At 39.0% G+C, this 24,718-nt stretch overlaps 1 protein-coding gene across 8 annotated transcripts in view; it reads left to right on the forward strand.

Annotated features, from left to right (window-relative positions):
• triob (trio Rho guanine nucleotide exchange factor b) overlaps window positions 1-24,718 on the forward strand; it is a 125,560-nt gene that overhangs the window by 48,530 nt on the left and 52,312 nt on the right. For all 8 annotated transcript variants that reach the window (XM_026926128.3, XM_053238324.1, XM_053238381.1 and 5 more), the window contains 11 exons: window positions 5,584-5,775; window positions 7,576-7,707; window positions 8,805-9,035; window positions 11,146-11,268; window positions 13,653-13,844; window positions 15,372-15,541; window positions 15,928-16,102; window positions 18,310-18,505; window positions 19,577-19,743; window positions 21,025-21,144; window positions 21,719-21,910. In XM_026926128.3, the coding sequence (XP_026781929.3) occupies window positions 5,584-5,775; window positions 7,576-7,707; window positions 8,805-9,035; window positions 11,146-11,268; window positions 13,653-13,844; window positions 15,372-15,541; window positions 15,928-16,102; window positions 18,310-18,505; window positions 19,577-19,743; window positions 21,025-21,144; window positions 21,719-21,910 (1,890 nt within the window). The remainder of the gene's footprint in view (window positions 1-5,583; window positions 5,776-7,575; window positions 7,708-8,804; window positions 9,036-11,145; window positions 11,269-13,652; window positions 13,845-15,371; window positions 15,542-15,927; window positions 16,103-18,309; window positions 18,506-19,576; window positions 19,744-21,024; window positions 21,145-21,718; window positions 21,911-24,718) is intronic.

Raw genomic sequence — 24,718 nt, forward strand, 5'->3', positions numbered from 1 at the left:
AATGTTCACTATTCTAACTACCATAACCCTAACAATTTTCTGCTAATATTTACTAATAACAAAAAATCACTTCATGTTATTTAGCATAAATGATCACTTTGTTTCATTTTAGCCTCTAGATTCATGCTAGATTACCTTTTGTATGTATGCTAATAGGAATTTTTGGCTGTAGGGACAGCTAAGATAACCGAAAATGCTAATGTTGTGCTAATGCTGTGGAAATGTAATAGAATATGAAATTATCTCAGAAGTGTATTTTTTATTCTTCTCGCATTACATTGTAGCAGCACAGGAAAATGGGAAAATTAGCTTGTGCCTTTAAGAAATATGCTCGGAAATTTGTTGAAAGCATAGCATCAAATTAAATTTCTAAACCAGAAGTTGTCAAATCTGGTGTTTTTGCTGTAGTGGACAAACGAGCTAGACCAAACTAGCTAATCTTATCAGAGTACTTAACAATTTATCAGGCTTTTTGATGCTGTTTTAAAAGAAATTGCGCCATCTTTAGGGCTCCATTCATAACCATTCTTATTAGGAAGCATTTCGACTGAAAACGAATTTTGCATTTATTTGGAAAAATGTTTAACATATAACATATGATATATCATGACACTGTACATAACATTTGTTTACTCAGGTTAGGGTTAAGGTAATATGCTTACTCATTGGCCAATGAGGGCTAATTGTTTACTCATTGGCTTATGTGTTTAGATAAAAACATAGATTAATACATATATTTGCATAAAAATGTAGACTAACATTGCAAGCTTAGTAACCAATATACATAAAGCAAGCTAGCAATTAGCATACAGGGCTTGTTTTGCTGTTCACCTAATGTCGAATATTGTTGTGCATCATATTAACTGATTAATATGCCCAGTACAGGTCTGTTCTTCATTCCAGCTGTTTATTTATTACATTGTAGCTACTCTAGAAATGTAAAAAATTGGCTCTAGTAACTTTGAAGTGGAATCCAAAATATTTAAAGTTAGTTGCCGTTAATAAAGCTTCCGAGAATCCTGTACATGTGGAATTAAAACACGTGTCGAAGTGATCATTTGGTTGTACCATGTCAGTCAGTTCCACCCGGACCAATCAAAATATCCCACCAGGCACAGATCTGAGCATTTATTGTATTGATTCTCTCAAATGCCCCTGGGCTGGGTAATTACCCCAGTCTGAGGTAACAGTGTGGTAACCAGAGCTCCCTCACATGCTATCATTACATGTGCATTAGGGATTGAATGATATAAATTATTTAAGATACAACTGTACAACCCAGTATTACAGTGTTGCTACAGTATCTGCTTACTTGGCGTTCTGCAATTATTTGGCAAAGAGGACATTAAATGATGTATAAAGTAGTAGTTTCACTTCAAAACATGCTGATAATTTACTATAAAATACCCAATGACATCTAATACCATTATCTTTGTTAATTTACCAGTCTTTTTTAGTTGATAACTAGATAACTTCCGCTCTAAGGAAAGAGGTTTTTTGCTTCTAAAATGGTTTCACTTACATGCTTTTCTGTAAGAAAACAATTTATTGGGAATTTAAAGATTTCAAATAACACTTTAGTACTTTTTAAATTAAGTATTCTGACCTAGCAGAAGCTTTTTGTCCAAATACATTTAGTATGAAAAGGCCAGCTTAAATAGTGTTGGAACCGACAACACAATAAAATTTAAAAGAGTGCAACGAGGATAAGTAAAAAAAACCAAACAAATAATTATACTTAAATGAAAATTGGACAGATCACCATTTTCTGAAATGATTTAGTATATTTTCTCTAAAAACTAATTTTCCTTTGAAAGATAAATGAACTCATTTGTATTTTATAAAAATAAGATGTACACAGGTATATTTGAGTACTAATGTTTTGGCTAGTGAAAATATTTTGGCTTGAAAATTGGCTAGCATCTTTGGAAAACACCTAGCCACAGTGGCTTGTGAGTGCCAGAGTTAATGTACTGTCAAATACGCACAATATTGTTATCATGGCACGTCGAAATAGCGTCACAACACTATTTTGAATGGATACAAGAAATTGTATATATATTTTTAGTTTTTAGCTGTCAGTTAAATGTGATGACAGGTTAGGCAATCAGTAGTAAAACTGTAATATGCACAGCCAGCTACCATATTGGTGGTTCCATCTAGTGGTTTGCCCAGCTTGGGAACCTTCTTAGTTTTTATGTAGAACTGTTCAAGTGAAGGTTTCCAATGGGGTTTCAAGTAGAACCCCTTTAGAAAGTTAAAAACTCAATGAATGACGAGGACTAGGCTTGATCAGGGTTAAATGTAGGTATTGTGTGTATTAGACTTCAGGATAGTCCCAGAATCTAATAAACAGAGTGTTAAGTTGTTTTTTTTTAAAAAGTTTTCCAATGGTGTGGATATGTCCACAAACACAGGAGACAACATCTTTTGTTTATCCATAGCATTTATGATTTGTGACCCCTTGCAATGACGATACTGGAGAAAACTATGCTTTTCTGCTTTTCAGCTGAAGCATTGGCAAGACAAAAAACATAAAACCTGGCATAAAAGACATTACAGATGCATTTGCTTTTGGTAGAGGTTACTTTTGCTTTGCTCTGATCTTATCTATGTGAACTCTGGCTGCATTTGCCTTATAATGAACAGAAAACAAGGGGGTTAGACTGCGATCTCTTTGATCTTTATTCAGCAAAAAAAAAAAAATGGATGAGTCGGACTATCACCTTGCAATTTTCTTACTGTTGCTTGGTGCATATCCAGAGAAAACATAGCTAGCAAGGATTTTGCATTTCTGTATAAACAATCAGGTCGTTCTGGCATTAATGTCTAAGTTATAATAATGTACAATATGTGTAATATTGTCTTCCTATTTGGGAAGACTTTGTTTGTTGATCTGTTGACATTTTTCCTTTCATTTCAGTAATAAAAGTGTAAAGACTGATTTTTAATACTGTATTGATGCTCAGATCTACAAATTTCTACAAAAAAGTGAGTTGATCAACAGTAAATACTGTATCTTTCACTACAGTTGTAGACTGTTTATTATTATGTGCAGTATACCATGAACATGAACTGGACTGTATACCACACATGGACTTTTCATTTTGTAACAATTTTATAAAGTAAGATTTTGCGCTCAGCTTGTTGCTTATAAATCCATATTTTCAGAATGCAGTTACATTTCAGTTCAATCTTTTTTTTTTTTATCATCTGTGCTGTTAGTATGCAGCCATCCTGTCAACATATGCTAGGGTTTTTGTGGTAAAATAGTTTTTTCTCTCTGCCCACTACAAATTTCTCATGAGCATGTTTAAGAATTTTTTCTCTCTGCCCACTACAAATTTCTCATGAGCATGTTTAGAAATTACAAAAAAAGAACCAGTGACTGAATTCTGAACTTCTTACGGCGTTTCCCTTTCTGACCTGTGATGCAGCAGAGCCGTGGTTAGAGCTCCTTCAGTCTGTATCTGATTGCGTGTGAGAAAGAATCCCTGTTTTAGAGATAAAGGTGGAGCAACAGCTGGCAGGTCAAATACGATCTTTTCTTATTATAATAAACATGACTTAAATTCTAAACAAATCTGAAGAACATGCACACACTGGAGTTTGTCATGTTTATTTCCAGAATGATCTTTTCTTAACAATTACTGCATTACATTTTTTTAAAATGAAGAACCCAAATGATTTCTTAACACCTTTTCATTTGCCTGGAAAGCATTCTTAGATGTACTGTTGCTTCTAGAAACATATTTATACAACTAAGGAAAAAAATGCATTCATTCTTTCAATAACAGAAAAAGGAAATGTTCAAATTCAAAGTTCCGGCTAATTCCCATGTTATTATTAACCAGACTCCAGGGAGTTGCTTGATGTATTTGGGAATTGATTTTCTGATCACCTGACTTCCCCAGCCCTATCCTCTTAACGGACATTCGTTAGGAAAAGGCAGAGCAGGTTACATAGAAAAACAGTACTACATCCTCTAAAGTATAGAAATGCCTTACATTACACTATGCTGTTGGCACCATTTCAATTTGTAATAATTCGTTTGTGGGAATGTGAAGTGGGAGTGTGACATACCTGGTCGAATCATACTTATTAACTGGCGAGTATTTCATTTTTTTTTTTATCTTTTTATATTATCTGCTCTATCAGAAAACATTATCTTGTGATATTTTGGCCAAAAGTCGTTAGTTTGTACGACTCGATAGGTTGAAAATGACTAAACATAGTCTCAAATGATTTGTCTACAAGACAAATGTTTTCTCATTTCAAAACACAACTATCAAAGCTATTTAATTCAGTTAGCTTGTAAGTAGTTCAACCATTCTTTCGACCCAACAACATTGATTACATTATTTAATTTTCATAGCATGTTGTAAAGCTTTCCTGATATCAATTATTCGTACCAAAGTTGATGACAAAAAGAGTCAATTCTCTGATTACAGGCATTGAAAACTAAGAGTCTAGCTAAAACTTTGGAGTCAAATTTACATGATGATTCGCCTCGCATGTACACACACACACACACACACACACAGCAAGCCAAATAGATTTAGCATTGAAGAGTTTCAGTAAGTGAGACAGGCAGCAGATATTTATTTAACCTTTATTTTGAATTTGTTTGGTTGAAATTTAACAAATCAGGGCTTGAAATTGCAAATAAGACATGTAGTTGCAAAAGCACTTGATAATATTACCTTGTTGTGACAGATTATCGGATAAATGTCAGTAATGTATTGAAGCTACCTGTTATTACATTAAGCCCAGATAGGAGTTCTGTGGTAGTATTAGTTCATTGAAATGCTTCAAAGAAATATTTTTTAAAATAACCGAACTAATTGATTAATCGAATTAAAAAAAAAAAGAAAACATTTTGGTTGAGCCTTATAGCACAGAATTTCATCATAGGCATAACAATATTATTATACACACACACCCTTATTGAAAGACAGATAGGCATCACCATTTGTGAGTGCTATCTGTGACTAGCAAGCATGGTATACAGAAAAAATGCATCTCTATTTTTTTTGTTGTACATTGATTGGAAAGTCTTTGCTTAGTTTCTCCTCCAAAGGCATTTTGGAAAAAGAAACCATGTTTATGTTTATTACACCCACAATTTTATTTCACTGGCTTAAATAAATTAGCTTAAATATACAGCAGATATGGTGAAGTGGATGCCTAAAAGTGAGCCGTATTTTTATGTCTTTTTTTTTTTTTTTTAAGGACTTAGCCCTGATAGCTCACTTATATTAGCTGGCTATGGTTAAAGATGACAAAACACTAACCAAGAGAAGAAGGTCACACACTCAATTTGTTGCTTTCTAAAGTTGATTAAGGTTTAAGAAATGCAGATTATGTGAAATTCATGATAATTCAAATATGTGTTATGTGTTCCTGATAAAATATCAAAATAGATCACTATCAAAAATAGTATCATAAGGAGACAGCTTACACCAGATCAGAACAATAAATGGAGAACCAATAGAAAGGATGAGATTGGAAACCTCTAGCAGCGAGAACAAAAAAAAATCTAGCTGGAGTTCAGGAGCGTGTGTGTCTTGTGTTTCTGTGCAGAACGTGTATGTGAACATCAGCCGCATCGTAGCAGTGGGCAAACGGCTCCTGGAGGGCGGTCACTACGCTGCAATGCAGATCCAGCAACTCTCAGCACAGCTCGAGCGAGAGTGGAAGGCCTTCGCTTCGGCGCTGGATGAGAGAAGCGCCATGCTGGAGATGTCAGCCAGCTTCCACCAGAAGGCAGACCAGGTAGTGCATATACACATTTACATAATTACGAGTTGTCTGGATTTTCAGTGCGCCATTTACATACATTGCGCTAATATAAGGCAAGCAAAACCTGAGCTAGTTTTTTTTTTTATTTATTTAGAAAACTAGCAATTCTTGATTGCAAAGATTCAGAGGTGCCAGAATATATGGTTCATTTTTTTTTTCAGCTAAAAAAAAAAGCTGGAAAATCTAACTCACTGAAGGGGAAAGGACACAGATTGCGAAAGATGAATTTCTACATGAACTGGACTTGTGAGCCAGTAGAAACCAAGTGGGTGGGACTGTGGTCTCTTTGTTTAGTTAAAAAAAAGAAACAGATGCATATTAAAAATAGCAGTCACACTGAATTTTTTCCAACACTTTTTCCTTACTGTTGCTGGGAAAAAAAAACATTAGCTATCTCATTCACCAACATATGCTAGGATTTTTGTGGTAAAATTTAGTTTTTTTCCTATCTGCCTGCTAACATTTTCTTGTTAGCAATGTTGGCACCTCTTAAGGGTAATAATTAAAGCACTTGTTAAGTTTAAAAGTTTGTATCCCCTAAAATTTGAGGGGAAAAAACATCCTTTTTACAATATATGAACAAATAAAAGGAATTTATTGCTTTTAAAAATGTAACAAAAATTGTATTTTCTAGTATTAAAAATTCAATTAATTAGAATATGAATTCAAGATATCTGTAATTTAATTTTTACTAGTCAGAATTCTGTATTATCTATAATTAAATTTTGACTAAAGACTCTTTTGACTTACATTGAAGTCTCTCATATCGACAATTCAATTTTTACTAGTAAATAAATGTAATTACAGATTGATGCAATTCAGTTAATTAGTAGAAATTTACATTGCAGATATCTACATTTTAATTTTTACTAGTCAAAATTCCAGACAAAACTCCAAAACAAGACAAAACAAACCAAAAAACTGTCTGAAAAAAACAAAAACAAAAATGGGAAATAAAGGTTTTGTTATAAGTCTAGGTCTCTTGCCTTCTTGCCATGAAGGGTGGGCAAACCAAAATATTTATATCACATCCAGAAAGAAAGATACAAAATATCATGTTTTGATTGTGAATTCCTTAACATTCACTATTTAAACATTTTTCTCGGTTAAAAGGAACATCTGTGAAACTTAAAACGGATTGTTGGTATAAATTGCATTTCTTTTGTCTTCGTTTTGTCTTAAGGGTGTGCAAACTTTTGCATTTCCCTACAAGACAATAATAAAATACAGTTTTCCTTCAAATCCCTTAAGAATTATGTAGTTTAGATAAATCTTTATGCATGTTGAGAGAAAATATTTTCTTATAACAGTATGTTTGTACAAAAGTTAAAAAAAAAAAAAAAAGAAAGCTCACTTTTGGGTGTGTGTTACAAGCTCCAGATAGAGATGGTGAGAGAGAGAAAAAGAGAGCAACACTATCTCCTCTCCTCTTTTATCATACTCTTTGAACAGTAATTGCTTGTTGTCAACACCGTAATTAGGTTGATGTGCTCTTTGTTCTTCTGCTTCCCATTAAAAAAAAAAGAAGAAAAGGCTTTCATATATTAGACGTATGCGTCTCAGCTAGATGGATGGCTGGATCTTTGCTTTTTGTCGTGATGAGATATTATATTTGTCATAACAATGCACTTTTTTCCCAAGGTTTTAGCCAAATCTCCTATTTTGGCATTTCAATGAATTTAGTACCCTCTAACAGGTTCAAAAACTTTTGAGTGGCACTTGTTTTTTTTGTATATTGATAATAGCGGTAATTTTCCATATCCTCTTTCCCAGTACCTGAGTAATGTAGAGTCGTGGTGTAAGGCATGTGGTGAGGGTGAACTCCCCTCGGAGCTACAGGACCTGGAAGATACCATTCACCGCCACCAAGGTCTCTACGAGCACATCACAGCTGCTTACTCAGAGGTACTGATTCGCTTAGCTTCTATCACCCTCCTTTGGATGGTGGCATTTTTTTATTTTTATTGCTGGTTGTACTAGTTCAAGTCTTCAAGTCTGACTCCACCATCACAACAATAAGTCGCTCATGTCGTATATATATATTTATATATATATAAATTTCTAAAGCTAACTAGTGAACCAAAACATACATAATGCACTAAGTGTGAGAAGTGGTTGATTTACATGTTATATCCTCGATTTCATACTAGCTTTGTTGGCAGATTAGCCAAGCAATCTAACTACTAGCTACAGTGGATATAAAAAAGTCTACACACCCCTGTTAAAATTGCAGGGTTTTTGTAAAAGAAACAAAACAACTGAAACCAAGATATCATGTCAGGTCTTTTTCCACCTTTAATGTGATATAGCAACCAACAAAATTCAACTGAAAAACACAGAAATGTTTTAGGAAATACAAGCATAAGGCAAAACTTAAAATAACCTGGTTGCATTAGTGTGCACACCCTTTTATAATTAACCAATCGCATTCAAACTTGTGTCCAAAAGTAATTATCACACATCTGTCATCAGCGAAGTCATTCCTATTAACCCCAAAAAATGATCAGCTGTTTGCTCCTCAAAGAGCTTGCAAAGCACGTACAGGATCTCATTGTCGAAAGATGTAGAAAGATAAGACCAAGAAAAACAAGACAGCTTACCACCTGAAGCACACCATACCCATGGTGAAGCATGGTGGTGGCAGCATCATGCTTTGGGGCTGCTTTTTTTTAGCAGGGCCTGGAGTGCGAGTCAAAATAGAGGGAACCTGTGGAATGACTTGAAGAGGACTGTGCAATTCGTAGATCTGGAGCATTTTTTAAAAAATAATAAAATTTCCAAATTAAGATTTACAAAGGTGGTAGACTCGTACCCAAAAATAAGGGGTGTGCACACTTATGCAACCAGGTTACTGTTAAGTTTTTCTTTCTTATTGTAAGTTTTCCTGTAGTTTTTCTAAAATTTTCCAAAATTTTAGTTGAAAATAAGCAAAGAAATTGGAAAAACCACAAAGGTACCATATCAGGTTATTGTAGGAATCACACTGAACTCTCTTTCCACAGGTGAGTCAAGACGGGAAAGCCCTGTTGGACAAACTCCAGCGCCCTTTGACTCAAGGCAGCGCTGATTCATTAACAGCATCGGCCAACTACACCAAGGCAGTGAACCACGTCCTGGACATCATCCACGAGGTGCTGCACCACCAGCGGCAGCTGGAGAACATCTGGCAGCACCGCAAACTCCGCCTGCACCAGCGTCTGCAGCTGTGCGTCTTCCAACAAGATGTCCAACAGGTACGCCATCATCCAATCAGCCTTGGTGCAATCAGGACCAAGTCATTTAAATTAATTGAGCTGACTGCAGATGGGAAGAGTATATTCTTTTGTAGCACATACAATGATTATAATAGGAAAGTTGCTTGGATATAGGATTCGGGAATTTGGGAATTCCACCCTCTTTGGTAGAAAAATGCCATTGTTAGCTACTCACCAAAGAATGTTTCATAACATGCATCTGTTGCGAGAGAAGCAGTTAATAAACATTCAATGAGAATTTAAGGCTGGCTTCCAAACCACATACTATGTTTGTTGGGGTTATGACACACTATTTGGTTTGGTACACAGCCTAAGTGAAAGAGCAAAACCTATCACTTTTTACAAGAGCTTGTCATTTCTCTAACTAGCATTAGCTCGCTCAGTTTGCCATGTGAGCATAGATCGCCCTTGACGATGATCCCATGAGTCTGCCTCTGAAGCTGATGGTAGTGAGCTAGCTGGCTAACTACAGTATATCTCCCTAGTGAAAAGACAGTATAGAGGACAAGACACTCTCGCCTGGTCGTTCTCGGTGTGTGTATTTTTATTATCTGATCTTTGGCATGTGTTTTCAGATATTCCGGTTTGTTTTCTAGCTAACGTTAACTGGCTAGTTTGCTATCATTGTCTCTGCATGAAGCCAGACTTCTTCCTTTCTGAGGTTTGAGCTTCTCTTACTTAACGTAGCTTTAAATTCATACATACAGTAGCTTTAAATATTCATTTAAATACATGGCTTTTATGGATAACTTTTTTTTTTTTTATTTTATTCTCTCTGTATGACTGTCACTAGGTTTTGGATGGCACACATTCACATCACAAAGCCCCAGGAGGCTCTTGAATTAACAAAACCGTGTTTCTTTTACTTATCTAGCAGGAGCAGACTCTTTGTGCTCCAGCATGTGTGGAATAACGACAACGTATGAATGGGATTCAGGGCAAATCATCAAAGCAGCTCATGAGCATGAAAAATGTTCTCCGTTTTAGCAAACTCCTCAGGTAGACGTAATGATAGCTACTGGAATTTCTGTCACTCTTTCACTCCTTCTGTTCCACCCAAACCTTCCTTCACAAACACATACATGTGCTCCATAAAGGTTACCATGGTAACTTCGTTCGGTAGGCTCATTACATCGAGGGTGTGCCCCATAAAAAAATCGCAGGCGGAGGGGTCCCCGTGCAACACATCTGTACAGCAAATGGCCTGCTTCTCCTCTTTCATATTAATACACCATGCGCAATACGCACACGCACTCACACACACACACACACACACACATGGAAACGTTCAGAATGCCATATGCCGCAATGAGGCAGATTAAAGGTGCTATAATGAATAGAGCGCTGGTGCTTTATTCACAAAAAGCTAAAAGCTCTTGAGACAATTTTAAAAGGGTATTGTGTTGATTACATGGTTATTAGAGTTGTCGAGGGAAGCGTGTCTTTACGTTTTGCGGTTTTGCAGCGCAGCTGAACTGCAAGTATCACCTGTCAGTCTTGTTAAAGCATTCTCCAGACTGTCTGACACTTCAGTCAGGTTTCTTTTACACGTTCACAAACGACAAAGCCATGGTTACTCTAGTCATTAATGTACAACGGCATTATTATACACTTCGGGGCATGATTGTTATTGGAAAATAATCAACTTCAAGGTGGTAAGAGTAACTCCGCTTCACGGCAGGCTGAATCACACCACCCTGTCGTTGATGATTTTCCTATAGCGGCACACGCCTTTGTCGTCTTTGCTGAGGAACTCCTTAGTAAAATGTTAAAGAGCCTCTTAGTGTTATTTAGGAGACCTCTTAGTGGTAAGATCAGTTCCTTCTCAAGTACAACACACAGCCACACATTTCCACACACAGTGCTTGTCTGCGATACGGTATGCAGCTTTACGAGTCCATAAAGTCCCAGACTGAGCGTCTCGTAGCTTTAAAATGATGTGGTCTGAAATCTAACTCCACTGAACTAGAACTTGACTTGCTGGTGTTTTGTGGTGTGAAGTGGCTCCTACTGCTCACAAGAGCCCCCTTGTGGTTCTTCTTCTTCTACTTCCTCTTGTTCTTCTTTTATCTCCCACTTCTTTCATCAGGTGCTGGACTGGATCGAGAATCATGGCGAGGCGTTCCTCAGTAAGCACACAGGAGTGGGGAAATCCCTGCACCGAGCCCGGGCCCTGCAGAAACGCCATGAAGATTTCGAAGAGGTGGCACAGGTGAGGAGAAGAACAATAGCCATGGAGTTCCACTTAAACTTACCTTTATTTGTCCTCATGTCATCATGATGAATTGCATCATGATACTATTTTCTGATCCTTTTCCAAATTCTACAGTCTCTACTAGTCACTTTAGGGCTTTAAACATATATGCAAAAGGGCAAATGGCATACATTAACACCCATTTTCTTTAAAAAATATTCAGTTAAACCTTTTTTTTTCCACCAGACAAAACAGTGTGGGTCTGTAAATCAACTGCAATGTCATAATGTTTTGTCTTCCGTGTTTCCTTTGATTGAGTCTAGAACCCCTGTTGAATTTTTGCTGCTTTTCTTGCCTCGAGTCTAACATGTGGGTGGAGCTAGATCTAGTGCATTTCATCACTGATTGGTCAAACACACGCATCTCAGAATCGCTACCTAACTGTACCGAGCTGCTGAATGACATGTACGCCGAGTCGGTGGAGATAGTGCGCGATCTGATCAAACATAGGGATTGCTAAAATGTCTTTTTCTGGTTTCATATTCACTGTGTGTGCTCACTACAGAGGATGTACAGTTGAGGTCAAAAGTTTACATCCCCCTTTCAGAATCTGCAAAATGTTAATTATTTTACCAAACTAAGAGATATCATACAAAATGCATGTTATTGTTTATTTAGTGCTGACCTGAATAAGATATTTATATATTTATAAAAAATGTTTGCATATAGTCCACAAGAGAAAATAATAGTTTACTGATAGTTGTTCAAGAGTCCCTTGTTTGTCCTGAACAGTTAAACTGCCTGCTGTTCTTCAGAAAAATCCTTCAGGTCCCACAAATTCTTTGGTTTTCCAGCATTTTTGTGTATTTGAACCCTTTCCAACAATGACTGTATGATTTTGAGATCCATCTTTTCACACTGAGGACAACTGAGGGACTCATTTGCAACTATTACAGAAGGTTCAAACGCTCACTGATGCTCCAGAAGGAAAAAACATGCATTAAGAGCCGGGGGGGGTGAAAACTTTTGAACAGAATGGAGATTTGTACATTTTTCTTATTTTGCCTAAATATCATATTTTTTCATTTAGTACTGCCCTTCAGAGGCTACAGAAGATAGTTACATGTTTCCCAGAAGACAAAATAAGTTAAATTTACCCTGATCTTCAAATTCAAAAAGTTTTCACCCCCCGGCTCAACTGTAACATGCCTAGTGTGGAACATTATTTGAGGTTTAACCATGGAATTGCATACTTCCTACTGTTTTTATTGAATTTTAAAACTCCTCTGACAATGTTTGCCTACAAACAATTTCCCTAGTTTAACTAAAATTAAAGTATTGGCACGATCCGATATGTTTGCCTCAGTTATGTCAAACTGACTGTCTCGTGCTCAGTAGTTCACCCTGTGAGGAAGATACGCAACAGCGCCACATACATTTTGCCTTCAAATAAGCTATATCTCTGTTTCTTTCTTTTTTTTTTTATTTCAAAGCAAAGGTGGTATTTAAATAATTGTGTCTTCCATTGCTAATGACCGCACAACTCCAGAAAACTTATCTTACTTAAATGAGTGGGCTTGGATTTGTTACTGATCCTTGCCATGCTACACTTTACGGTGACTTTAAGCAACGATGGATGTAGGGATGGCTACATCAAAACCAAAGTCTCTAAGCAACAACTCTAATGCTAAGGCTCAACTTTTGGGTGTATCTGTCATTGGATGTATCAACTCACTGCTTGAACTTGATCAGAAATTCATATAAGCTGACTTACTATGATTGCTTTGTATAAATTATAAATTATAATTTACAACGGGATTAAAGGATGAGTGCCTTTGACCTCATTGCTTTGAATTCATTGAAGGAATCATGTCGTTACCTAGTGCACATATAGCTCAAATTCAACACAATAAAAATGTGAATTTAATCTTTACGTTTTCCTGAACGGTGTTTTTACCATAGTAGAATTGCAGACTACAGTGGCAGGAAGTCAAATTTGTGCATGCGTAGTACAGCTCAGGTTATTTTCCTGCCACCGTAATTGCTTAAAATCCCTACTACTGACCACAACAGTTGTGACATATCAATTGAAATAGAAAGCTCTTAACAATGCATGACTGACCTGCCAATTTAAGCTTAAAGTAACAGTTACGTCCTATGTGCTAGATGAAAGAAGACTTTAATTAGATTTCCACACTTATGCTGGATCGATTCCTTTGGGTCTCCAATGGAGTCATCTAACGAACTTTGCTAGAGCTAATGAAGTAACAGAACGGTTTTCAAGAAGGTGATGTGAATGCAACCAAGAGGAAATAAAGGGAAGTCAATAAGGTCTCATTAAAAGCTTGATTGTTTTTTTTTGATCGACTTATAAACCATGAATCTGTTTGGATCCCTCACAGAACACGTACACTAACGCTGATAAGCTGCTGGAGGCGGCCGAACAGCTGGCCCAGACCGGCGAGTGCGACCCAGAGGAGATCTACCAGGCCGCCCACCAGTTACAGGACCGGATCCAGGACTTTGTGAGGCGTGTGGAGCAGAGAAAAGTCCTGCTGGACATGTCTGTGGCCTTCCATACTCACGGCAAAGAGGTGTGTTTGTGTGATCAAGATGCTCTAAAGCTGCGGTTCAGAAGCTAGTCCTGCACAAATTCTGGAGTCTGGGTTAGACCTTAAAGCAATAAGATTCTCTCTGACAGTTCTGTGATTAGAAGCAACTTCTCAAATCTAATTTTTGAGCAATATTTTGGTGAAAAACCTCTTTTTGACCAGAGACAGCTATTGACCTCCATTACTGGTCCAATAATAAGATGGGTTAATTGGGGTCGACTCTGTTCCGCCTTGGTATGAAGACTTGCAGTTGACAATAGCTGTGTGAGATCTGAACATTGTAATATATTTCGTTTTATACACAGATAATAATAATAATAATAATAATAATAATGCATGAATCAATATTATACCATAACACCATTTCTAGTGTAACTAGCTCCATTGCAGAGCCAAAATCTCCCTCCTTCATTCTGAAACTGCAGTCCATTGAAGTCTATTGGCGCATTGATAGACACTGGACTATTGCCCTTGTTTGTGTTCATAGTCCGCATGCATTAGCAAAGATAATTGTGTATCATAAGTGATGCCATAGTAAATAGCATAAAATAACACTTATCTTAATGTGCCCATATGGCACAAGGTTAGCCATCTGCTATCTGCAGGCTAGAGACTAGCACAGGCTTCCAGTTCTTGTGTGACTGTGCGATGAACTTTGTGAGAGGTTGAGATGGAAATGGAATAAGGGGAGAGGGAAAAAAGCTATCGCCAGACTTGCTGGGACTTGAGCTCCACTTTCGTTGGCGTGCCAGTACAGGCAGATGGCAACAGCACCAGGAAAGCTGAGTTTCCCTCCCATCTCTTCTACCTCATCTGCCTTTTATCGGTTTGTCCTTTTATCCATTTTATATCTTTGAATCTGTCTGGCCTTTTTAAAGCTGTTGGGTTTAGCAAAAAATAACTTTTTACAGCATGAAAATATCTTCTACAACAACATTGTCTTATATTTTCCATCTTGCTGCAGTCCAACATCCATTCATTTTCAATGCACGTCCTTATAGTTATTAAGCTTTTGGGAGTCTGGTATGTGTTGTCAGTAAACGTAGCGGATAACCATCTACTTTCTCAGTAAGAGGCAATTTGATCAACATTGCAGATGACTAACCTCTGACTTTATGGTATGTTTTGTGAATGTCATTTACTTGCCATGAACTGTTTAATACATTTTAAACATCGTATTCCTTGAACATTCATGCTTTGAATGTTTGAATGGTCATCATGTCGTGGTGTTTATAAGTTCGTTTTATTGCTGGAAACCAGCACATGCAAGTGTGACATGGTAATCAGATCCTGAAGCTTGATGCCAGAAAAGTGCACAATGGCCTATGGGTGGAGTATCTGAAGCTGAATCTACCTCCTCCTGTACTTGGATTCTTATCAGTTTACTTGAAGCCAATTTACTGACTCCTAAAGTTCTTTGCCCTCCAGTTCAACTTATTTTTAACAGTTTGCAAAAAAAAAACCATCACAACAGCCACAGATAAATGACTGACACTTTTTTTGTTGCAGCTGTGGACATGGTTGGAGGAGCTGCAGAAGGAGCTGCTGGATGACGTGTACGCTGAGTCGGTGGAGGCCGTGCAGGATCTGATCAAGCGTTTCGGGCAGCAGCAGCAGACCACACTGCAGTTTACCGTCAATGTCATCAAAGAGGGCGAGGAGCTCATCCAGCAGCTCAGGTACGGAACTGTCGGCTAATCACGTGCAGTGAGCAATAGAGTTTGAAAGCAGACAGTTTGTAAGAGTTATACCACAGCACTGTTGAATTCTCAATTCTGATTGGTTGATTAATGTTCTCCAACATTAACAGCTCTGAGAGTAGTGCCAATTGTAAGGCAAAACACAGATTTCTATAAATGCGCTCGTTCAAATACTTCACCGTTTCCATAGTAACAGCTCATTCACTGGGACTTGTATAGCAGACATGCCATGTAATCTATACAGTCTAATAAAAAGAATGTAAATAATATGCCTGTGTTTAAGATGATTCCACTCGTTAGGATTTGTTTTATCCGGTGTATTGACCTGTTCCACATCCTAGATGCTCTCATTTTCTCCCCTACAGAGACTCTGCGATCTCCAGTAATAAAACGCCACACAACAGCTCGATGGCACACATTGAAAGTGTGCTGCAGCAGCTGGATGAGGCTCAGGCTCGCATGGAGGAGCTCTTTCAGGAGAGGAAGATCAAACTGGAGCTCTTCCTCCAGCTGCGCATCTTCGAGAGGGACGCCATTGACGTGAGTTCATTCTCACCACTAGCTGAAAATCATACAACTGTGTTTCTTATTCCAGAACTACAGTATATTCACCAAAGTGCTGCACAGCGAGGTCAAATAAACAAATAGAAAACTAACAGGAAGTAAAGAAGATCAAATCTGGCCACAGATTGAGAGGACGCAATTGGGTTTTAATAAACATCTAAAGAGTCTAGTATACTGGGAATATATGGCTGCATGAATAGCCCTTAATTATCACATTAATCACATTAATCAAATTTGGTTGAATTTAACAAAATGGCTTCCACCATCAGCGTTCAGCAGCTTATAAAATAGCACTTGATCCAGCACATTGCATTAGTTTGCATTTTATTTTAAAAATATATATCAAGCGTCGATATTTACTTGTACACGCAAATTAGTTGCGCAACAAAATACTAAATCGAGTCACGAAATCATAATGTTTGTGTCGGATGTAGGATATTTTATCATGCCTTTAATTTACGGTAAAGTAAAATAAAGGTAAATGCTAAATGTTATCCAGAGTCTAAGAGATTTCAGTATCACCCATGACACCTGATCTAGTGTAACCCGATTCCTATAAAACACACTGCTTGTTAGTGGCCCGGTTAATGTCACCTAATACCCGGTGCTATCGTTTTCATAAGCGAGTTCATAGCCAGAGTGATTGAGTCATCAACAAGGTTCTCCGGTAACAGGCGTCTCTTTCGAGTCATGAATGAGAGGGTGAAAGCGTTTTCCTGTAATACCTGAAGCTGGAACATCTTATGACGGAATTCCTGAAAAGCTGGGTGGAACGCGCCTGTCAGTGACAGCACCAGGGTGTGTGTGTGTCCTGAAATGCTCCCTTTCCTCACATTCTTCCTGTCTCCTGCTCCTTCGTCCAACCGCTGCTTTAAACTTAAAACACCAAGAAACAGAAGACGCAAAGATGTCTCTCCTCGTTCAAGGTGGGACTCATGTGCGAGGTAATGTTCTTCCAGGCAGAGCAGATTTGTGCGCTGGAGTGTGTTGTAAATCTGTACCTGTCACGCGTTAGATGTTAACCACGGCGCTATCGTTGCGCAAATCCGTGCTCGAATGATTCGTAACACAAAGACGTAAGCCGATTTAGAGAAGAAGAGTGTGACCATGTGTTTCAGGAGATAAAGTGGTGTGTGTGTGTGTGTGTGTGTGTGTGTGTGTGTGAGAGAGAGACGAAAAGTTTGGCAATTCGACAGCTGGCTGAGTTTATCATGTTTAGTGCAGCTCTCTTTTTTGTCTTTGCTTCTAAACATTTTGCTAGTGCAGAAACTCTAAAAGAGTAATTGAGGGGAAAGAAACGAAAGTATTTTCCTGAATTTCCACTTTAATCTTTACTGTTTTGTGTTATTCAAAAACCAAATCTTGCAGATCAATTTTTATTATTAATTTAACCCATTAAATGTTTTTTTTTCCACTGTTGAGGTGCACCAGAAGTGTAAAATATTCAGAATAAATTAAAAAGAATTTGCATGTTGTACCAACTTCGACCATAAGGGCCACCATTTTGTTGCTAAAACTTCAGTGGTAATTACTAGCCCATGAGCTAATAGCTAACTACGAAAGTGTAACAGACAGAAACGTGCGGTAGCAACTAGCTATTAGCATGCTGCCGTATTGGTCTAACGTGCTAATTGCGTGTTTGCTTTTTATAAAGTAAACAGATATGAAACTTGACCATTACAATGATTTTTTTTCACCTAACCCGCTACCGCCATCTTGTGGTGCCGGGCCTGTGCAGTCCAGACTTAACCATCATGGCTGCCCCAATTTCATACTTATTTAAAAATGCTAATATTTTTAGTGGAGGAGGTGTGGCCTCTGTGTTTCATTCCAAATGGAGGAGGTGTGGCCCTTGTCTCAGTTAGTCTTTTAGTGTGTGTCAGTCAAAATGAAGGAGGTGTGGCTTCTGTGTCTTTCAAAGTGAAAAAGGAGTGGCTTCATGTTAAATTGTTGGATAATTTTGTATGTTTGTTCATGTTTTTAACATGGTAGTGTCTCAGAAGGAGAGATACACACTCCTAATTACCATCACTACAGCTGAATAGCTTAATAGCAGTGTAATGTAATCTTATCCCCACACACACACAATGTTATGGAGGAGCCTGAGAGGCTGTAATTAGGATCCTCATGCTCATTTTGGCCTTGACCCTTTTGTGTGTGTGTGCGTGTGTGTGTGTTTACAGGTGATCTCGGACCTGGAGTCGTGGAGTGATGAGTTGTCTCAGCAGCTCGGGGAGTTTGACACTGAGGAGTTGACTGTGGCTGAGCAGAGACTTCAGCAGCACGCAGAAAAAGCACTCACTATGAACAACCTGACGTTCCACGCCATCCACCAGGGCCAGGAGCTGCTGCAGTACGTCACTGAAGTGCAGGCCTCAGGTGGGTCTGTGTGTCGTGCACACACACACACACACACACACGCTTGTGTCTTACTATTCTTCTGAGGACCTCCCACCTATCCCTAACCTTAACCTGAGCAAGCAAAAGGATACCTCTTAGCTCTTTTAGTTTTAAAAATGAATGCCATTAGGCATAGACTAGGTACAATCATATATTGTGTCTTTACTCTGTGTGTGTGTGTGTGTGTGTGTTTGTGTGAGGATGAGAGTGAGGGTTAACCCAGTAGGCTTAAGAGGGGGTGGAGCAGCTAACACTAATGCTATACACCAAAGCCAGCTCACACAGCGGGAGCAGACTAACACACACTGCTGTAATCCTTTAGAAATCACTAGACATTCTGCTCCGGCTGCCACCCTCCCTCACACACACACACACACACACACACACACACACATAGAGATTTAAAATCTGTACAGCACACATGGACAGTTGAACTGGAGTGAAACCCATTTTTATGAGACGTCTGGGTGGCACACACATACACACACCGACACACACACACACACACACTTAATAGAATTGCAATGGTAGAGTCATCTCCGTGTTTCAGCCCAATGCATTTCTGGGTAGCAGGAGCGAAATGTGAGTACAAGTCTGTGTGTGTGTGTGTGTGTGTGCATAGCTTTGCAGAGTCACATCTTGTCCTTTGACATTTGTCTGATCTTTGATTTTTAATGCAGTTCCACTCAAAGAAAATGTGAATCTGTTGTTTTAGGTCTCTGCTTCATAAACCTTTAGGACTGAGATTATACTTATACTAATTTAGTAAGAATATAAAATGAATAATAATAATAAAAAAAAAACATGTAAGGAATAAAACACTTGGGGTTTTTATTCCTCTTATACCACAGCAAATTACCAGTGATTCAAATTGTTAATGAATGACATGGAAAATTATGAGGAAACATAGTGCTGGTTGCAATAAAGAAGAATTATCTTTGTTTACACTGTATTTGAAAATCAGTTCTCATTGTTAGTATTATTAAATTACTTGATTTTACTCTGTCTTTCTCTCTCTCTCTCTCTCTCTCTCTCTCTCTCCCTCTGTAGGTATAGAGTTGTTGTGTGATCGGGATGTGGACATGGCCACACGTGTTCAGGATCTGCTGGACTTCCTGCACGAGAAACAGCAGGAGCTGGATGCAGCAGCTGAGCAACACCGCCGTCACCTGGAGCAGTGTGTCCAGCTGCGTCACCTACAGGCTGAGGTCAAACAGGTAACACACACACACACACACACACACACTCATTTCTGACAGAAAGAGACACACCAGTAGAGCAACTAAAAAAAACCTTTTATTAGAGAACACAAAATTAGATAAGAGTACAGTGTGTATTAGCGCTTTACACATACAACTCATTATTCTTTGCAGCTACTGGCTCTAGACTTTTGCAGAATTATAAAAAAAAACATTATAGTGTATCATGTTAATCATTTTTCAGCTGTTTTTGAGATTAGAGACTGATTGATGAAATTTTGGCATCGGTATCAACATTTTAAACAGCAAAAAATTTTCAATAATTGTTATTAAAGTAACCAAAAAATTTGTTTTGTCTATAAAATTATCCAAGGTTGTAGTATCCATTAAAATATTTTTTTTAATATATACGCTCATCAACGTTTTATTAAGGACACCTGTGCACCTGCTCATTCATGTAATTATCTAGTCAGCCAATCATGTGACAGCGGTGCAATGCATAAAGTCTTGCAGTTAATGTTCATATCAATCATCAGAATAGAAACAAAATGTGATCTCAGTCACTTGGACTGTGGCAACGTTGTTGGTGCCAGACAGGCTGGTTTGAGTATTTCAGAAACTCCTGATCTCCTGGGATTTTTACATGCAATAGTCTCGTGTTTATACAGAATGGTGTGAAAAACAAAACAAAACAAAACAAAACAAACAAAAAACATCCAGGAAATGCCTTGTTGATGAGAGAGGTCAGAGGAGAATGCCCAGACTAGTTTGAGCTGAAAGGATGTATGGTATCTATGGTAACTCATAATCAGTCTTTACAGATGTGGTGACCTGAAAGGCATCTCAGAACACATAACACACCAAATCATGAGGCAGATGGGCTATAACATCAGAAGGCCACGTTAGGGTCCACTCCTGTAAGCCAAGAATTAAAATCTGAGGCTACAGTGTGCACAGGCTCACCAAAACATTGTCAGGATATTAAACATTCTACAGGGTCACCCCCAATTCTGTGGTTCAATACTTTATTTCCTGTCTGTGGTCAGTTCCCCTTTACTCATGGAAGAAGAGCTCAAACTGTGGTTTCAGATTTTCATTGGTTTTAAACTTTAAGTTGGCCAGGCCACACCCACAAGAGGCAAACTGTAGTAAACTGTAGTGTCGGTTCTGAAACAGGTGTAGTGTGTGTGTGTGTGTGTGTGTGTGTGTGTGTGAGTGACGAGTCAGAAAGTGCAGGGAGAGCCCGTATGTGGCATTTCTGATCTCACTCCTGTTTGTGTGTGCGTGTGTGTGCTGCAGGTCCTGGGATGGATCCGTAATGGTGAGTCCATGTTGAACGCTGGCCTGATCACAGCCAGTTCTCTGCAGGAGGCCGAGCAGCTACAGAGGGAACATGAGCAGTTCCAGCATGCCATTGAGGTGTTCCATACACACACACACACACACACACACACACACACTTTGATATGCTTCTGAAATTTAATGAAAGGTGTTATTATTAATAATAATAATAATAATAACAATAATAATAATAATAATAATAGTAGTGGTAGAACTTGTGCATTTTATAATAATAGTAGAATATGTGCATTTTATTTGTTTGATTGAGTAGGTAAAAGTACCATCCATAAAAAAAACATACACTTTTTTAGAGATCCTAAAACATTACAAATACTAGTCTGCAGTTGTTTTAATGTTACAAAGTCAGAGGAAGAGAAAGTGCCATCACTCTCAGCTCATTTGAGACCTTGGAAAAAAAAAAACTGGTTGGGAACATTTCTGGGTTAGTGTTCTGGGTCAGAGGAAGTGAAAATGATCACTATGAACTCAGTAAATTAAAAAAAAAAATCCTGCTTGTTATAATGTATAAATGCCACAAGGGTGCACTATACATAATGATCCTTGCTGACTAATGCACTAGCTCTTGAACTCTGAAAATAGTACTAGTGAAATAAGCTTTGCTATTCTTCCCTGTCCCCCGTCTGGGCTGTAGAAGACACACCAGAGCGCACTGCAGGTGCAGCAAAAGGCTGAGGCTATGCTACAGGCAGCTCACTATGACGCCGAGACCATCCGCGAGTGTGCTGAGAAGGTGGCCTCTCACTGGCAGCAGCTTATGCTCAAGATGGAGGACCGACTCAAACTGGTCAACGCTTCCGTGGCCTTTTACAAAACCTCAGAGCAGGTGAGGGGACAAGCAAACAAGGGAATAAGGCTGCCTACACACTTTTACAAACCATTTCTATGAATCATTCTATAAATGAAGAAGCAATGGTGCAAAGTTTAGACAAAGCCTCAAAACAGGTGACGGAGCAAGGGGACTATGGGATCAGGGTGCCAAGTTAAGCAGGTTAGGGGAAGAAGAGAATGAGGGGAAGGGGATAGTGTTTTGACACAAGCACGCACATACAAACCCTTTGTGGTAGTGCTGGAAAGAGGTATGAGTGAGTGGGGACGAGTGAGGGGACCAAGCAGACTTAGGGAAAGTGAGAATGCATGTTTCTGCAAGCCTTTCTAGCAAGTAAGGAAACAAGGGAACAAGGGTGCAATCTTAGGAGTCCTACTACTGTAAAATTCATCAAGGAAGCAAGGGGAAAAGGGAAGGAGGGAATGAGGGAGCCAAGGTAGAATGCATGTTTCTGCAAACCTTACCAGCATTTAAGAGAACAAGGAAACAAGGGTGCAATCGGGTGCAGTCTTAGGAGCCGAACTAGAATAAAATTCACCAAGCATGTGAAGGGACAAGTGGATATGGGAACAAGAGAACAAAGATGCAGTCTTAGGAGTCATACTACTACAACATTCACTAAGCAAGCAACTAGAAAATGAGGTAACAAGGTAACAAGTGAATGAAGATACAAAGGTGCAGTCTTAGGAGCCATATACTACAACATTCACCAAGTGAGAGGACAAGGTAATAAGGAAACAATGGGACAAGGGAATGAGGAAACGAGAGGACAAGGGAATGAGGGAACAAGGGTGGGATCTTAGGAGTCATACCACTACAACATTCACCAAGCAAGTGAGAGCACAAGGGAATGAGTGAACAAGAGGACAAGGGAATAAAGGAACAAGGGAATGAGGTAACAAGGGTCTTAGGAGTCATACCTCTACAACATTCACCAAGCAAGCAATGGGAAAATAGAACAAGGGGACAAGGGAATATGTGAACAAGGCTGTAGTCTTTGAAGTCATACTAGTGCAACATTTACATTTACATTTATGGCATTTGGCAGACGCCCTTATCCAGAGCGACTTACAATAGTGCTTTGAAGTCTATCAAAAATACATTCTGATATTGGCTCGCTAGGTCACAAACTAGGAATACCATCAGTCCAAAACTCTGTTGGGGAGGTGTTTTTTTTTTTTTTTTTTTTTTTTTGTGAAAGTGCTAATTTAAGTATTTTATGAAGAGGTAAGTCTTTAGACGTCGTTTGAAGACTGCCAGTGACTCAGCTGTTCGGACATCTAGGGGAAGTTCATTCCACCACCTTGGTGCCAGAACAGAGAAGAGTCTCGATGCATGCCTTCCTTGTACCCTGAGAGATGGAGGGATCAGTCGAGCAGTGCTAGAGGATCGGAGGGAGCGTGGTGGCGCTCGAGGTGTGATAGGTGCTTTGAGATAAGTGGGTGCTGGTCCGTTTTTGGCTTTGTAGGCAAGCGCCAGTGTTTTAAATCTGATGCGGGCAGCTACAGGAAGCCAGTGGAGGGAGCGCAGCAATGGGGTGGTGTGGGAAAATTTAGGAAGGTTGAAAACCAGTCGTGCAGCTGCATTCTGGATCAGTTGCAGAGGACGAATGGCGCTCAGAGGCAGACCTGCCAGGAGTGAGTTGCAGTAGTCCAGTCTTGAAATGACAAGGGACTGAACAAGCACCTGTGTGGCCTGTGAGGAAAGAAATGGACGAATTCTTCTGATGTTATAAAGGAGAACTCGGCATGAGCGTGTTAGATTAGCAGTGTGAGAGGAGAAGGACAGTTGATTGTCCATGGTTACCCCAAGGTTGCGTGCGGTAACCGAAGGCGAGATCAGAGAATTCACCAGGCAAGCAAGGGGACAAACAAATGAGGGGACGATGGTGCCATGCTTCGGAGTCATACTACTACAGCAATCATCAAGCAAGCACCTCAGAAATGAGGGAACAAGGGGACAAAGGCATGAGGGGACAAAGGTGCAATCGTAGGAGTCATACTATTACAACATTCACCAAGCAAGCAATGGGAATAGATTGAGGAAACAGGGGGACAAGGGAATATGGGAACAAGGCTGTAGTCTTTGAAGTCATACTAGTGCAACACTCACCAGGCAAGCAAGGGGACAAGGGAATGAGGGAACACATTTATAGTCTTAGGAGTCATACTAGTCCAACATTCATTAAGCAAGCAAGGGGACAAAGGAATGTAGGAGGCAATGTGAGAATGAGGATGCAGTCTTCATTCTACTACCATATTCACCAAGCAAGCAACTAGGAAATGAGGGAACACGGGGAAAAGGAATGAGGGGACGATGGTGCCAAGTCTTCTGAGTCATAAAACTACAACAATCATCAAGCAAACAACTCGGAAATGAGGGAACAAGGGGACAAGGGCATGAGGGTAAAAGTGTGCAGTCTTAGTAGCCATACTACTACAACATTCACCAATCAAGTAAAGTAATGAGGAAAGAAGGGGGCAAGGGATTGAGGGAACACTGGTGCCAAGTCTTTGGAGTCATTTTACTACAACATTCATCAAGCAAGCAAGGTCACAAGGGGACAAGGGAATGAAGGAACAAGTGTGCAGTCTTAAGAATCGTACTACTACTACATTCACCAAGCAAGCAAGGGGACAAGGGAATGAGGAAACAAGAGAACAAAGGAATGAGAGAACAATGGTGCAGTCTTAGTAGTCATACCACTTCAACATTCATCAAGCAAGAGAGGGACAAGGAAGTGAGGGAACAATAGTACAGACTTATGCAGACTCGTACTACTACAACATTCAGCAAGAGAACAAG

Source organism: Pangasianodon hypophthalmus, chromosome 1, assembly GCF_027358585.1.
Source record: "Pangasianodon hypophthalmus isolate fPanHyp1 chromosome 1, fPanHyp1.pri, whole genome shotgun sequence".
Lineage (NCBI taxonomy): Eukaryota > Metazoa > Chordata > Actinopteri > Siluriformes > Pangasiidae > Pangasianodon > Pangasianodon hypophthalmus.